The sequence below is a fragment of the Camarhynchus parvulus genome, chromosome 4A (assembly GCF_901933205.1).
Source record: "Camarhynchus parvulus chromosome 4A, STF_HiC, whole genome shotgun sequence".
Lineage (NCBI taxonomy): Eukaryota > Metazoa > Chordata > Aves > Passeriformes > Thraupidae > Camarhynchus > Camarhynchus parvulus.
Window position 1 is genome coordinate 3540184 of NC_044600.1, and position 17474 is coordinate 3557657.

General features: G+C 39.5%; 1 protein-coding gene across 2 annotated transcripts in view; it reads right to left on the minus strand.

The window, feature by feature from the left end:
• Nucleotides 1-3862: 3862 nt before the first annotated feature.
• Nucleotides 3863-17474, minus strand: part of KLHL4 (kelch like family member 4) — a 75241-nt gene continuing 61629 nt past the window's right edge. For both annotated transcript variants that reach the window (XM_030967889.1, XM_030967887.1), the window contains exons 6-11: nt 16529-16715; nt 12910-13134; nt 10911-11073; nt 8109-8321; nt 6223-6394; nt 3863-5483 (exon numbers count right to left, since the gene is read on the minus strand). In XM_030967889.1, the coding sequence (XP_030823749.1) occupies nt 5424-5483; nt 6223-6394; nt 8109-8321; nt 10911-11073; nt 12910-13134; nt 16529-16715 (1020 nt within the window). In that variant the 3' untranslated portion in view covers nt 3863-5423. The remainder of the gene's footprint in view (nt 5484-6222; nt 6395-8108; nt 8322-10910; nt 11074-12909; nt 13135-16528; nt 16716-17474) is intronic.

Sequence of the window (17474 nt, forward strand, 5' to 3'; positions counted from 1 at the left end):
GAGGGGGAGCCAGGGGAAGAGCCACTGAGACTTGTTATGTAAAGAGCTGCATCCAAATATTAGCTCTGGCTTTTAAAAGGGACCAGTTGGACACTGAGGAGTTTGGAAAGCTGAGGCAATAAATTTGAATTTTTTCTCTCTTTCCATCTCTGCTGCTTGTGTCACAGAAATAAAGAGGTTTTCTTATGGAGCTTCTTTTGCCCCACGGTTGTAATTATTGAGGAAATATTTTTAAGGGGGGTAGATGTCCTGAAAAAACAAAAGCAAACTTTGCCACGTAATAGTGGTGATTCACAACAGATTATTAATATATTGTGGTGTTTCAATTTCTCTACAGAGCATAGTCAAATGTCTCTGAGCTCAGACTTACTTTGAACTGACAGAAGTCAGTGAGGAATAGTTACCATTTTAATAAAAAATATAGCAGAAGAAAAGGTCAGTTTCAAGTGCTCTAACGTTTCACTTTCCCCAACATTTTTTAAATTATTGTTTGTATTTAGAGCTGTCTTATAAACAGTATAAAGCCGATTGTAAATTAGTCTCTATTTTCTGTAAGGAATAATTCATAAACTGTACTTTTTTAATGTTTTGCTTCAGAACTTCTTTCTGACTTCTGGAAGTAGTATCATTGAACTGTCTGTAAATTGGAGGTGACAGGGAGAGCTACATATAAAAGCAAGTTGCAGCTCTGTGTTTACAGAGTGGTGAGGTGAGGCTGCTGAATCCTGGAAAAGCTGCATCCAATACCTGGGAATATTCAATATTCCCTGTTCCCTGCTGCAGTGGAAGGATGAAGCCCTGCTTTATCGTCTATAAAAAGAATTGTCAGGACTGTATGAAGTTTCCTTATCTTCATGTAAAGCACATTGTATTCACCTCTGGCTCTGTTTCATGGCTATCTTAGTACGGAAAATAGGGAAACAGGGCCAAAACCTTCTTATATTTTATTTATGGCTTTAACACCTATGGATGTGTCATGTGCACTTTCTAAAGGGCAGAGCTGTGCAGTTTTACCTCACATCAGGAACTGCAGCTTAAACATGTCTGGATGAAGTCAGGGGTGGCTGCTGTGGGTTACCTGGCCGGTTGATGGGTAATGGACCAAAACAAATCCATCTCTTCATCCACCTGTCCCCATCCTTGGCTTTTCATACCAAACCTTTGCAGCCACAGAAATGGGTTCCATGATTTGAGCTCAGCGAAATCAAACACAACTTCTGGTTTCCACGTGCCAAACCCCAGGACAGGCACCAGGGCAGCAGTACCAGCTGCTGCTTTGGGAATATTTACAGCAGGGCCTTTGCTGGGGCTCAGTAATTTTTGATTCCAAACTTTGCTGAGGAGCTCAGCAGTGCCTTTGTGTGTGGGGAGCGCGTCCGTAAGGCAGCTCCACTAAAGGGAGGGGGCTCTGGGGATTATTAAAGAGTGGGTTTATATTTCAAGGATAAATATTACTAGAAGGTAGCCTCGTGTTCTCTTAGAAAGAGCCAGGATTCTCCAAAAGTTGTCACACAGCACCATCTTCTGAGCAGAGCCTGAATGGCAAACCGAGCCTGAGCTGAGCTCGAGTCTCGCTCAAATCCCGGTGCTCAGGACTTTGCAAGCACTGGGGGATGAGAAAAGTTTCATCCAATTTGCTGAGGAAGAGGACTCATTGTTAAGAAATGGGTCTAAGAGTGTCATGTGTGCCCTGAGTGAAAAATTAATGGGCAAAAATCAAGCAGCTCTGAGGAAATTCACACTGAAATATCCTATGTGGAAAATGCAGTATGTGTGACCCTGTCAGGGAAAAAATCTTTTGTTACTGCCTGGATTGAGTAAATCTTTAGTAAGTTCCTATCAGCTCTGAATGGAGGCTGTTCCCTCCTTGGTTTGTACAACTTGAAGACACTCAGAACTGACCAATTGAGGTTGTGGTTTAGAGTAGTAACTGTGTGTAGCTGTGTTATATCAGGGAATACAATTTATTTTTGTTGTGACAGCTGTAAATAGCTCTAATACTGCTTTCCTCCAAGTCTCACTGCTGAAGATATGGGGGGGACTTTTCTGGGCTTATGCTTTTGAACTAAAGATCTCCTACTGGCCAGAGACAGGGTTAAGCTGCATCTTCAGCCTTTCCCAGAACTGATTTCAGGGGTAAGTGCTATCCCTGCTCCCCATAAATCCTATTTACATAAAATATCATTGCTGGTGCAGCTTATGTGGAGTTATCACCCAAACCTTCCAATTCTCTTGCTTTCTTTCCTTTCACCTTCCTGTTCAGAGCCCGGTTTCCTTTTGTGGAGTGCTGGTTTCCTTTCACATGGTTTTTCTCTGCTGTACAAATAATACGGAAAAAACCAAAACAAAACCCAAGTTCAGCACTAAAACCACCATATCCTTCCTATCCTTTCCCTTTTCCCCATACCTGTATTTATCTTGGTGTTGTTTCCATAACAAGACACAGCCTTAAAATTGGAGAAGTGCATTTGTCACTGCAGCCTTGCCACAGAAATGAGAGCATCTCATCCCATAACACACACATGCAAATATTCACATTTGCTCTGCCTTGGAGGTTGTGGTTCATGCTAGGAAGAGCTACTGAATTTATTAAACTGATAAATGGAGCTGCTTTCTGAAAGCTGAAACCATGACATATTTTTTCTGCCTTGTGTTATTTTTTACATAAGCAAACCTCATGACAGGATTTCTGTAGAGAGCTGTAAAGAAATACAGAAAGTGTTCTAATAATCCTTGTGAGTTGTTATGAAATTATAGAAATGGCAGTGTGTATTTTGAGAGATATTTAAGGGGATTGTTTAAGTGTTTTCCCTGTTTCATGTCTCGTTTACTGATAGAGTATTTAATAAAATTTGCAAGATGAGAAGGGGAAGAAGGCAGGGGAGTTCTGTGTCATCTCTCAGAGATTCTGTGTGTTTGGATTAGAGACTTGAGCAGGTTTTTGGAGATGGGCTTTTATTTCTAAACCTCTCAATTAGCTCAAGAGCTATAGCTGCTTTCCCTCACTTGAGGCTTCTCTCTTCTTTTTCCCAAGAAAACTTCAAATTCCCTGCAAAGGCTCAGTGGGTTAGGCCCATTGCTGTTGTCAGTCTGTTCTGATATGCCTCTTGCCCATGTTGGCATCAACTTGCACATTGTATCATTTTTATTGGAAAAATGAGCAATTTAATCTTATTTTTTATTTTAAAACAAAATAAAAATAATTAATAAAATAGGAATATATTTTATTTTTATTTTTATTTTAAAAATGAGCATTCAATACCAGTGTTTTCCAAACATATGGGGCTGTGCTGGTTCCTGGAAGCAGCGGTGTGCAGTTTTAGGAGAAAAGCATGATTTAGAGCCTGAGTGAAAAGCAGCAGGGACCCTCTCCCTGCATCCACACAAATCCTTATTCGTGTAAAAGATTCCACGTGGCTGCTGCAGGACCCAAGCAGGTTGACAAAGAATAGGGGACAAGTGTTAGAATTATTATTATTAATGTTTAAAAGTTAGTGTTTGCTGCAAGAAGATGTTCTGGGTAGGTGGACAGACAGACTGACTCCCTATGGACAGGGAGAGAGGAACAGCTTCCACCTCCCACTCCCCAGAGCACTGGGCAGATTCTCTGTCTGTGCTTGGCCCCTTGTGTTTGATTCAGAGTCTTGATCTGCTGGGAAATTAAAATATTTAATGATATTCTTCTGATGTGACTTCTGGAACCCATAAGTTGGTTTAGGGCTCATTCCCCATTTGCTTGGCAAGGGGATTTTTGTGCATCTTTTGTTCTTTTCGAGTACAAAAATGAGATTGATGCTTCTGTGTCTTCTACTTTTGAAAGTATAGTCCAAATCTAAAATGTAGTCCAAAATATAGTCCAAAATTTTCTTAGCAGAGAAAGTAAAGTTTATTTGAATGTAGCATGCTATATATAAACATAATTGATTTTTAAAGTTAAAAATGTTCTTCTTTTTATAAATATGCTTATGAGATTTTTTTTTCTTTAGAGGCATTCAATAAGTTTAATACTATAAATTTGTTTTAAAATAGCATATTGCTAAATCTGAAACCACAGTATTCTATCAGGAAAGTTGGCCTACACATTCAGAGATCTTTGCCTCTGTCCTGAATTTTCTGATACTGACAAAACAACATAACAAACACTGAGGTGGATACTGACCAAATATTGTGCTTTACAGCATAGAATATTTTACATACATTCTTTTTTCTAGAATACACTTTCAGCATTTTGAAATTATAAAAAATGAAATTAAAGCAAAACAGTAGAAATTGGCACACAAAAAGAAAATATCATGCATGTGGAATACTATGTGCTGTTCTCAGGTGATCCTTTTCCTGTTTGTTCTTGATTCTTATCATTCCACTAATTCCAGATAGAACATAAACAGGTTTACATAAATGGTATCTAAAGTTACACAGTGGGTGTGGTATATTCCTTACCATATTTCTACTGTACATGAGAGAAAGCTGGTAATCTTCAGCTGAGGTCAAAGATTGTCATATCAATATGATATAAAAATTTCATTTTGTAACTTATATTCAAGGAATGTAATGATGTGATTGTTTTAAAATTTAGTGCATGGTTATTATCCCAAGAATAGTCAGGTTAGTTTAACACATACTGACAGATGGTTAGTGGGCAAAGAGAAATCCATGAGTGACCTGACACAGAGCAGCATTAAAATACCACAAATCTACGTGCCAAAAATTATTGCAAATTATATTTGCATTATGTTTTGACAAGAGAGATTTCTTTCTGCTGGCACACAATAGGATAAAGGTACCTTAACCCTACTATTCAGTTTAATACACTGCTAAAAATTGATATTCTGTCACAGTTCTAGCAGTGCTGGATGGTAAATAACAAAAAAATTATCTATTTCTTTGATTTGATTTTAAAGTTAATTTAGGAGTTTAATTTCTGAATATAGAAATTAAGTTGCTTCTGCAGAGAATATTCTGTTGACAGTAGTACTTAGGAGCAAATATTTCTTTTTGTGCAGTTCCCTTTTGGAGGTGTTTCATAGTCATTTTCATGTACTTAAAATATAAAAGCTTTTTATATAAACTAGCATTCCTGACAACATAGAAAGGAAAAAAGGTTTCGAAATCTTATACACATCTCTCACTGCTGCAATTTATAAATAACAGATACAATTTTGTAACAAACCTGAACCATTTAAACATTTAAACCATTTTACTGGATTTTACATATTAGGCATAACAAAGTAATTCACTTCTGCAAAGTTTTCTGATTTTTGTGATGCAGGAAGACACTTCTGTGCTGTAACGGTGTGACGGCTCAGGGATAAATATTGTCTGTAAGGGAGGGCTGCTGAGGTGTGTGCAGTCTGTACTGTCCTGGAAATGTTTCTTGACTTCTGAGACTCCACTCAGCTCAGTTTCATGATAATTTACAGTCCTCAGGGCAACTTCACAACAACAACACATGCTCCAGCCCTACCAATGTTGACAGGAACTTCCTAGAAAGGAAAAGGAAAAAGGAAAAGAAAAAGGAGGAAACATTTTTAGTAGCATCCTATGGATAGGACAAGAAATTACTTTCAGATTAATAGGAAAGCAATTTGTTTATTCAAACTGATGTAATGCTAAAAAAATTAGGTTTAACTAAGGTATGAAAACACAGTTTGGGCTTTTTGGCAAAATTCAGTAACAAGTGTTTAGCCTGGGGCTGTCCCCCTGGCATGTTCAAAGGCCTTCACATCCAGTGTTCCAAAACCAGGGACTGTTTTTGGTCTTCAAATCCAGGGACTTGTTTCTGGTCTTTATCTAACATGAAGATATTTTAGATGGCTGCAAAAGGATCCTGGCAGTGCAGGGATTTCCTCTCGGTCTCAGTGGGGAGGGCCTTAAACATAAAAGTCTGGAGGTGCCTCCAGTAGAGGATACGGCTGACAAGCACACCAGATCTACCAACAGGGAATTCAACCACTTAAAACCCAAAGTGATTTGCGCAAGCTGCTTTGCTTGCCCATGCATTTCCTCCATCCCACAGTCTGAAAAGTTTTACATGGTTATTTTGCAGGAGAGGGAACTAATATTTTATTGAAGCCCACCTCCAGTATAATTTAGTATTACCTACATCCTTACATGTCGCTTTTCCCCAAACCGGCGGCAATTTCCCGGTTATTGGGACAGAACTATCCCTAGCTGCAGGAAGATCCCCTCTCCTTTCTGAGGCACCCCCTGGGTCCCCATTACCTCTGTCCACTCGTTGTTCTGAGCATCGTAGGACTCCACGGTGTCCAGGTAGGAGTGGCCGTCGTAGCCCCCCACGGCGTAGAGCCGGTCCCCCAGGGGACAGATCCCCACCGCGTCCCGCGGCACGCTCAGAGGGGCCACCGTGGTCCAGGCATCTGTTTTGGGGTCATACCTAGGAAATGTGGGGGTCAAATTCAGAAAAACGCATGGTGGAGACACGTTCCAGGTTCAAATTGCTGATATTTGCTTGTTTTCTACTGTGTTGCTTTTCTGAACAAGTACAACTGAGATGTGATTCAGTATTGTGTTTGCTGGGAATGCCCTGACAAAGGCAGGAATGATGCATCTGATTCCATGTTCTCAGAAGGCTAATGTATTACTTTATTATACTATATTATATTAAAGAATATTATATTAAAGATAGCATAACTATACTATCTATAGTATAGTATTCTTTGATATAATATAGTATTATATTAACTATATTATATAGTACTACACCAACTATACTAAAGAATACAGAAAGGAAACTAAATAATACAGAAAGGATACTAAATAATATAGTATTATACTAACTATACTAAAGAATACAGAAAATATATGAATGCTAAAAAGATAATAATGCTAAAAAGAATTATTGAATGCTAATAAGATAATATTACTGAATGCTGTATTCAGTAGTATTATCTTATTAATTATAAAATAATATATCTTATAATTGATAAGATAATATTACTGAATGCTAAAAAGATAATAATGAAAACTCATGACTCTTTCCAGAATCTCGACACAGCTTGGCCCCAATTGGCCAAAGAGTCAAAACAACTCACAGCAGAATCCAATGAAACAATCACCTGTGATAAACAATCTCCAAACACATTCCACACAGGAGAAGCAAATGAGATAAGAATTGTTTTCCTTTTTCTCTGAAGCCTCTCATTTTCCCAGAAGAAAAATCCTGGGCGAAGGGATTTTTTCAGAGAATGTGAATGCCACAATTCAGTTTTTGATTTAGCCACTAGAGGGGCCTTCAAGCACACAAAATGCTCCTCTTTTCACTTTTTGATTACAGCCTCTTGGTTTCAATTACATTAAGCCATCAATATGTTTTAAACACAAATGGCACTTGAGGGGATGATAGCATGGCCACCAGTTGACTCAGAAAAACTAATTTCAATATAGTCTTATTTTCTTCCTCCATAAAGCTTTTGGTTTTCTGTTTATTGTGAGAATTAATGTTTCCAGAGAAGTTTAGTATAAAAAGTTAAATATCTTGTGTAGTAGTCCTAAGTTTCTCACATGAAATGCATGGCAGCATCCTACATTAATAGTTTTTTTTCCTTCTGATTTATTCCACTATAAATTGCAGTGAATTCCAGGTAATTCCTGCTTTACCCCATCTAACTGAAACCAGAATTTGACCGTTGTTCACAGCAGAGTTTAGCGCCTGCTCAGTTTTCCTTTCTTTTCCCCGAATGACAAGACTCTGTGATATTTCTTATATTTTTAAAACTTTTATCAGTATCAGTCAAATTACTGGAAGAACAACTGAAAAGTGTTTCATTCCTACAGCACATGGCACAAGCAGCCTAAACCTGAGTTGTGGCATTTGAGAAATAGGAAGGTCACATGTTGAATTTTTCTCAGTACTTCAGTTCCTTTTACCTGGCTCTTGGGTAGCTCAGGCAGGAGGGAGGAATTTGCTGCTGAGGTTTTAGTTATCACAAAAGTATTGGAAATCAGTTGGAAATTCCTGCTCAAAATATTATTTCAAAAAGGTGGAATATGCTTTAAAAACACAACATTCCAACTGTGAAGAGAATTTATTCTAGAATCCCTTCCCGGAATGTAAAGAGAAAAGGAAAAGAAGCAAAATAACTTCCTACCTCTCCACGCAGTCGGACAGGCGGGAGCAGTGGTTGGAAGCAGGAGCATCGTGGCCTCCCACGGCGTACAGGAACCCATTGTAGGTGGCCACACCAACACCACCCCTCCTCTTGGACATGGAGGCACACAAACTCCACTTGTTTGTGTGAGGATCAAAGCACTCCATGGATTTCAGGCAGGAGCTCCCGTCTCGCCCACCAACCGCGTACAGCCTGGGACAGCAACCCACAAGCAGGAAAACAATTTCAGTCTTTACTCTCCCACTAATAAGAATTTTATCTGCCTGACTTCATTCAGAACACTTTAAAATTGTCATTATTTGCTGTGCTCTGGAACTTCCTTTGCTCAAAGGCAAACATGTTAGATGTTTGCCATCTAACATAAAGACATTTTAGATGAAGTTACAATGATGTGGTTTATTCTTCACTTACAATGGAAATGTTCAAGCAGCCACACATGAAAATTAGGCTTAAAAATTCACATCAGGTTCTCTAAATGTGAGCCAATAGAAAGAGCTGAACTGAAAGATGCTGCATATGTTTGAAACATATGGTGGCATTCCCTGGGACAGGGTTACAGAGTATGACATATTATCACATTAAAAGTTTTTCCTGTGCAGTTAACTTTAATAACTTGAATAGATATCAAAAGTATATATAAAACATATAGTAAATATATTTTCCTCTGAGTCTGTATTTAAGAAAATCTGCTGGACAGAAGGTACCACCTTGTGTCATGTTGCCTATTCAGCCCAAAGGCATTTAGTAAATAGACATTTAAACAGCTGATGAGGGTAACTTGTAGGAATAAATGGTGGTAATCCATATTAAAAAATGTCAGAGGGTTGTGGCATTTTGTCAATGAATTTTCCAAAGCCTGAACTTCTTTCTGGTCTCAAGCTGACTTGGGTGCTGCTGGACGAGGATGGAATGTAATACAAGTGTTCAGGTGTTGAGTGTGCTGGTTTTTCTGCTCCCTTTCACACCTTTGTTGTTGTTTTCTGCCATGAAACTGAATTTATTTAGTGCAGCTTATTAGAGACATAGGGAAATGTGGAACTTGCCCAGAGTAAACCAGATCAGCTGCATTTTCCTTTAGAAGTGCCTGTTTTATTGTAGAGACTTAAAAAGCTTTCCGATTTCTCTGGTGCATATTTTAGCTTAAAGATTTTTCTATTCACCATTAGAATAATAAAAAATCCCCAGTTCTCTCTCCCCTAATGTTTGTTCACTTGATAAAATTCAGTTTGGTTGTGCAGTTTGTTGTCTGATCCATAGAAAACTTGAGGCTTTGATTTATTTTCTTTTCACATCATGCCATTGATACAGCCTGCTTGTTTACACAGCTTCCACAGGGCAAGGAAATCTCTGTATATACAAAGTGATTGGTTGGGATCCTTTGTTTTCCACAACATGTCTACAAACACGGTGGTGTTTCCCATTCTCTAAGGAAAGGACCAAATATAGCATCATTGACTGATGTTTTCAATGGATCATTTCTTGATCTGAAAGTGCTGCTCTGCAGAAAGGCTTTTCTGGTGGGGTTAAACAGGAAAAAATATGGTGTGGTTTAGGGAAACAGGAAAAGGAGAAGCATTCTCTTGGTTGGAGCACAGCAGTAGCACTGAGTGATGGGCATTTGATCTCCTGGTATGCCAGAAATTACATCACCAGACTAACAGACATGATTTAAGCCCTGCTGGAGACAGTTTGTATCAGCAATGATTGAGAACAGAGTCAGGATCAAGCTGATTTCCTCTTTGACAAAGTGGCTTCCTGCATGTTGCTGCTGTGGAAGGCACCAGGAGGAGTTTCTGGTGGAGTTTCTGCTGAGAACATTTCCTCTGAGCTACAGCGGGGACCTGGAGAGGCACTTCTGCCTCTACAGTTTGAATCTTGCCTGCAATATGAATGCAAACCCTCAGCTTGCATTTACAAATATCCCTTTTGCTGACGTCTTTGTTTCTGCTTTTTCTCCTTCTCTTTTTTGGGAATTTACAAAGAGATCAGGGAAGCCATTGGCAAAGGTTCCAGGTAAAAGCAGTTTTCTGTCTGTACCTGAGTGTTCCCAGCCCCTACAGACTGCTGAGAGCTTCCCACAGGGTTAAATAAGAAATGTTGGCTCCTACTGTATTCTCCATAACCAGAGGCTTTTTACAAGGTTTTTGTAAGATCCACAGTTGTCTGTTCCCATGTAAAAAGGCTTGAGTGGCTTTAGCATCTTAGCAGAATCTTTAAATACATTAGCACTTGGTTTTGTGTATTTAAGCAAGAGATGGAGGGTGGAGCAAATCTGGACAGGATAAGATTTATAAGAGGCTGTTTATTCCATACCTAATTAATAAACTCATCTTCTTTCCATTAAACACTTCATACACCTTTTTAAAAATTGGCTGTGAATTTGTATAACAAAGGAAAGACTTTGTTTCTGTACACATTAAGTCTATTTAGACACAATGATTTTAAAGTGTAAACATAAGCTTGGAATATGTTTTTAAATAGCTGATTTTATATCCCCATATGTTACATTCTAGGTAAAACTCTGATGCGCATGTAATAACATTTTCACATTGCTATAATATAAAAAGGCTGAAATGTTTTTAAAACCTGACTGCAAGCCTGAAATCAATTTACCACACAGCAGAGGAAAGGCTCTCCTTTCTTACTTCTACGCATTACATTTTTCTCTTTGTTTCCTCAAGATCATTAATAACCATAAGCCTGAAAATAAAATTCGAGAAGCTGCACTGGCAGGGAAGGAAGCAAATGAAAACCCAGAGGGAGGTTTTCCTGTTGCCATACTTGCTGTTGAGGGCTGCCACCCCCACGGTGCTCCTCGGGGTGGACATGCTGGCCACGTAATTCCACTGCCGTGCCTGCGGGTCCCAGCGCTCCACTGTGTTCAGGTAACTCCAGCCATCATGGCCTCCAACTGCATACATTGGTCCTTCAAGCATTGCTACTCCTTCAGAGACAGAATTAGGGACATAGAATAATAGAATTGGGGGCAAATTATCTCTTGGTTTCAGTGACCAGCGGCAAATTCATTTCGTGCGTTAATTCCCTGTATGCAGATAAGCAATTTCGGCTGGTATTAAATGATCTGAAAGCTGTCTTTTTATTTGGAAGAATAAATAGAGATAAACAAGCACTTCACATACAGTGCTCTTCTAAATAACCATTATCTTTTGCCAAAAGATTAGAGGAAAGCTGCTTTAGTTCTGATGTTCTCTTCTTGGACTTTTATCTCTTTCACTTCTGGTGACCTTGCTCTGAAACAAATTTGAGCCCCTAACTGGGGAAAGATGTTGTTCTCCTACAAAATGGCAAAACTCGAGTCAGGCAATGAAAAATATGCCCAAACCAACAACCTCTCCTAATTCTGAGCCAGCTGAAGCTCTGTAGTGCTGCCAGCACGAAGCCTGGGTGGGCGGGTAGCTGGCTGTCCTTACCAGCTAGAGCACCACAACATTTTAATGCCTCTTGGATGAGAGCTGGCTCCTATCAGCTGCCCTTGAGGCACAGGAGAGCCAGCTTGGCTGTCACTGCAAAGCTCTGTGTGGACAAAGCCTGGGCCATTGTGCTTCTCCAGAGAAGGGCTTTGGTGCCTTCCCTTTGGGAGCCGCTGCTGCTCTTTGCTCTCTTTGTTAGGTGAGGCAAAATGTTTCAATCCAGCTGCTTAAAAGTTTTCTAAATCTGTCTTTCAGGCCTAAATATACGTGGCCTGATTTCTTCAAAAGCACCAACTGCACAGAATCTCCCTGAAGGTAATGGGGGCTGTAAGAGTGAGGCAGCTTTGCAAACCAGGCGCAGATTGAAGCCAAACTTTGGGCATTCCAATTTATGGCTGTGACCTACTTGTTGGGGAGAATTATGCCCCTGCAGTCAGAAATATAAATATTTCAATGATAATTATTTCATCTGTTTGGTCTTCTTCCCCTTTGCCACCTACTAGTATTTGGTTTCATAAATTTGGTGCTCTAGCTGGTAAGAACCCTACACTACCCTTTCTCTGTCACACAGTGAAGAAGGTAACATGGGACACAATGGTTTGCCAAATAATTCTGGATCAACCTTCCTCTATTATAAAAATAGAAATATTCCAGAACATTTGGACTTACTGATGATTTCAAGCACTACCTCTTTCTGTAACTTAAGAGAAGCCAGCTTTTTCATCAGGCCTGGGATATATAAATTCAGAAATCATCATATTCCCTCTGTTACAGTCTACTCAGCCTTATTTTTTAAGTTCTGGAAATAAATTCTAGATTTCATATTCATATTATTCCTTCAGTGTGAATAATATTAAGGATTATTTTGCAGTAAAAAAAAACCATAGATACTAAGCCATGGCAGAGCTCTGTAAAACTTGTAATTACAACATTAGAACTGGTGAAGTTGTACTTATTTCCATACACTGTTTTCTTCATTGTGGGTGATGCCCTGATCTGAGTTGGAGAGGTTGTTGATATCTCTGGGCTTATTTCATAATTTATTTAAAAAAATGAAATCAGGTTGTTATTGTATTGCAAACGTATCCCTTGACCATTAAATCATGTAAAGTTGATTATTTTCACTATAGCTTATATTTTGGAATTTCCTCTGGAAGACTAGCGCTAATTTGGTGGATACTAATAAAACCATAAAGTCGTGGCAATGGGCAAATCTCTCCTTGAAAAACATCCTCTACAAATATTTCTGGGTGTCTCTGCACGCTGTTAGAAGTTTTCTCAGCAGTGCTGGAGTGGATCAAACCCCTGTGTGTGTGCTGGGAGGTTTGCAGAGGCAGAGCCCCTCTTACCCAGGCCATGCCTGTGTGTTGACATGGGGGGCATCACGGTCCAGGCCTTGGTGACGGGGTTGAAGCACTCGACGATGTTGGAGGTTTTGAGCCCATCCCTGCCCCCCACGATGTAGAGCTTGTTGTCAATTACTGCCACCCCAAACTGCAGCCGCCGCCCGTTCATGGTCCCAATCTGGATCCAGCTGTTGGTCCTCAGGTCGTATTTCTCAATTGTGGTGGTGCCTGTGACAAACAGAGACAGCCATGGAGGGAGCAGAGCCCAGCCACCAGCAGCCAGCTCAAAATATGATTCAATTATAAAATACTAAAATTTTGCACATGAGGTTTTACTGTGAACTTCAGTTCTCGTGTGAACCCAATGAGAAAGCTGCGTTAATTGCATGCGTGGTTGGCAAGTCGAGGAGAATATACTGGTGGCAAGAAATGGAGAATTAAATTGTGGCAGTGTGGCATTCACATTCTCTGAAAAAGTTCCTTTGCCCAGTGTTTTTCTCCTGGGAGCTGAAAGGCAGCACGGGAGGCCGCATATAGAAAAGGAAAACAACTCTTCTCTCATTTGCTTCTCCTGTGTTGTGCTCATGTGGAATGTGTTTGGAGATTGTTTACCCACAGATGACTGTTTCATTGGATTCTAGTGTGAGTTGTTTTCATTCTTTGGCCAATCAGTGCCAAGCTGTGTCAGGACTCTGGAAAGAGTCACAAGTTTTCATTATTATTCCTTTAACATTCAGTATTCTTTTCATTATTATTCTTTAACATTCTTTTCTGTATTCTTCTGTCTACTTTAATATAGTATTATAAAGTAATAAATTAGCCTTCTGAGAATATGGAGTCCTCATCATTCCTGTCTTTGTTGGGGGTGCCTGAGCATTTACAATGTGGCAATTTTTGTAGCACTGCAAATTTTGGAGGTGAGTTAAATCTGTTGTTTAAATACCATGAGAGTAGGGGAGGTTTGGGTTTGTTTTGTTTTGTTTTTTTTTTTTTATATTCCTTATGAATACAGTGCCTCACAACAATCTACTCTTTAACCGTGTTAGTGCCTGAAGCATTCGTGATATTAAAACCAGACTCCATGTATCTATCTGAGGAATTGGACAAGCATCTTCAGGAATCCTGTGGGTATTTTCCCTTTTAGGATGGAGTCAGGCAGGAGGCAGGGCTGTGTGTGAGGGCACACCTGGTTCCCACAGGTATCCTCCCTGAGGCTCACCTGGGCAGCAGCTGCTTGGCTGCTCTAACACACCAGCCACATTTTCCATTTCTTTCAGGTCACTGGACCTGCACTAATGTTTTACTGAAACCCTTCCTTAGGCAGGAGCTCTCTGCCATTCAGCCTGACACTTCTCCACACCCTGGCTCCCATCACCGCTCAGGAGCCACAATTGCTCCTCTGAGAGCTGCTGAGCACAGCGAGGCCACAACTCAGTAACATCCAAGGCAGAATTGCCACTGCACCCTGGAGCTCAAATTCAGCTCAGTCAAAGGCAACCAGATGAGGAAAACAGAGCTGATTTCTTGTTCCTTGGCTGGGATTTGAGACCAGACAAGTGGTGTTTCAAAGATAACAACAGGCAGTTTGTGGCTAAGAAATTACTTTTACAGCAGGAAAACAACCATGCAATAAAGCAGAAAAGAAAGGTAGGATTTGGTTTAGAGATCTGTTAGAGATCACCTGATGTACTCCAGAAATTCAGTGAAATGAGTTTATCTCATGCTGTCCTTTCTCTTATATATATGTTTTTCCGCATGCATAGGTTGGGAAAGAAACCAGTTCCATCTGCAGTAAAAGACAGAAATTGTGCTTTCTCCCCTTTATTCAGAGCAGCTGGGTTTCTTTGCCTGTTCTTTCCATCTTGTTATTCTGTTTGCTGCTCTTTGCTTTGATTGTTTCTCATTTATTCTCTGCTAATACGTGAGTGCCCCAAAGTTCTCCACTTCAAAGGAAATCTCTCACACTAACTAAAACACAGGGAAAATGCAGTCAGGTTTGATTGTGTGCAGCCATACCCTGTGGGCTGCAATTTTTACAGAGGCTCAAAGATTTGAAAGTCACAAAACCTAACGTGGTTTAGGCACATTCCCATTTTTCAAAATTTCAGCCCAAAAGCACCTCTTTGATCTTCTTTTGATCATTGGAATTTGAGATTTGTCCTGGTATCCCACCTGAGATAAGCACAAAGGCAAAGCTGGCGTTGCCTGGCGTCTGTCTCCATCACAGGCAGTGTGTTATTGCCAGCGGTGGGAGATATTCCCTTCTCAGAGCTGTTCCTCCAGAGCATCCTGGTCTCTTTCTGCTGTTCCTTTATCTCTCAATCCAGCCCAGGCTCCAAATCTGAATCAGAGCTGTGGAGTGCAGCAGGAGGAGCAGAAGTGCTGCTCTTCTTACCCATCAAAACGCAAAAGTTCAAACAATTGGCTTCACTCCAAGGTAAGAAGTAAGAGAGACACCAAGAGGAAGTGCAGATGTTGACTGAAATAACCCTTTCTTTGCATAACTTTTATTAGGAAAAAAAGATTGGAAAACCGTGTTCTTATTTTAGGGGAAGATACTTTAGAGATTACCTGGTTGTCTGATACAATTCATAAATACTCAGTATCGCTAATGAATCTGCTTAATTGCACCAGATTAACTCCAATTTGCTAAATTGTGCTAGGAATGAGTGTTTTCATGTTGTGCAGGGGATGAATGTGTATTCTGCACCTGATTTGATTGCACAGAGATAGAGAGGTAGCTCTGCAAGGTCTCTCATGTGGGGAAAAATCAGTCGTCAGCAGCTTTTTGTAAACCATGAAATGGATTATCTTCTTTGTGATTCTATTAAAAGTGAACTCACACAGCTAAAAGTAATTCTGTGCTGCAAGTCGCTAGACTTTAAACTAATTAGAGTTCTCTGGCTCCAAGCTGTGGGTTTGAAGTTGAGGTTCCTGGAGAAAATGATTTAATATTCTGCTTCCTAAATAGAATAGTGCAATGTTTAAAGCTGTAACCTGATTGCAGTTGTGAAAATCAAATAATAGGAACTGGAATATATTTATAATAATTAACTTTCAACTACAAACCTGAAAAAAAAAAACCAACCCTGTGTTTGAAGTCCTGAAGAAAAGCTGTGTTCATGAAAAATACAAATCTTTCCACCTGGAATGTTCTAATAAGGATTTATAAGCATTAGGTAAGAGTTCTCTGTAGTTCAGTGATGCTTTTTGGTTTTATTTTTCTGCTTCTCTGAAATCTAAGCTTTCTTACTTTGTCAGAATACTGACCACAATGTTCAATATTAAACAAATCTTGAAACATTTTAAATATTTACTTTTTCTTCTGATTTATAAATTCAACTATTTTTCCCAAAAATTCATACTAATTTTAATTTTAAAAATCACCATATGACTCCAACTTTTGTAGTCTGCACCTAAATATGTGTATTGTTTACAAATATGATTCTTGCAAGAAGAAAGCACTTCTGACACATAGGATTCTGTTCTGTAATTTGCTTTTTCTTGGTTTTTACCCCTAAATTGACATATTCCTATGGGAAATATTTAACTAAATGTCATGTATTCCCTGGGTGTCTGTAATACAATGAATTAATCCCATCCAACTAACTTGTGGGCTTACCTTTAGTGGCATCCATGCCTCCCACAGCATAAAGGGCACCCACTGTGGATTTTCTGGGCTTGGTGCGAGGGCTCTGCATCATGGAGCGTCTCTCTGGCAGCAGGTGGTACTTCATGGCCTCCATGAGGAGTTTCTGACACTCAAGGTCATCTGCAAACATTGGGCTGTTTTCTAGATCAGCCAGGAGCTAAGAAATGGGGGAAAAAGCATCTTGATATACAGCTATATCATTAAAATTGCATGTACTTGAATAATTGAAGTATTTGTAGTTACAAATGCTCATTTTGAGCTCACCACGCACTTGTGCTTTGCTGGGAACTCTGCTTTAATGCAAGCAAAACTGTATAAAGGTGGAGGGGAAAAGTCTATGAGTGTGATGGCTTTGATTCACTTTTTCCTACCTCTTTCTTTTAACTTTTAAAAAAGGATCAAATCAGAAATTTGTAGTGCTGCACCCTCTATACAAAACTCCTTATGTGAGAAAATAAATCTACCACAGAGTAGTGGACATCTCTGTGAGTATTAGAAGATACTAAATATATTTAAAATAATGTGTTTATGGTACTTTTTTATGTTATTCAAGGTAGAATATTTGCAGCATCAGTCATGCAGATTCATAAAGTGTCCTGACTGACAGTCTAAATATTCTATATGAACTTTTGAGGAAATATAAAGATTCCTCTATGGCACAGGCACAGCAGTGTCACCTTTCTGTAAAACAGAATGTCCAGATCTGGAACATGATGGATGAATAGTCCCTTCCAGAATTAAGGGACAAGTAATGTCAGTGCTCAGAACTGTCAGCAGTAATTTAGGCCCTTTTATATTTGTCTGCTTTTCGTGGTGATAAAGAAAGAAGAATTGTGGCTTATCTGTCCTGCAGTTTGATAAATCTGAAAAAATATCTTTGCATGTTATCTAAATTGCTGTGCTGTTAGAGGAGAAG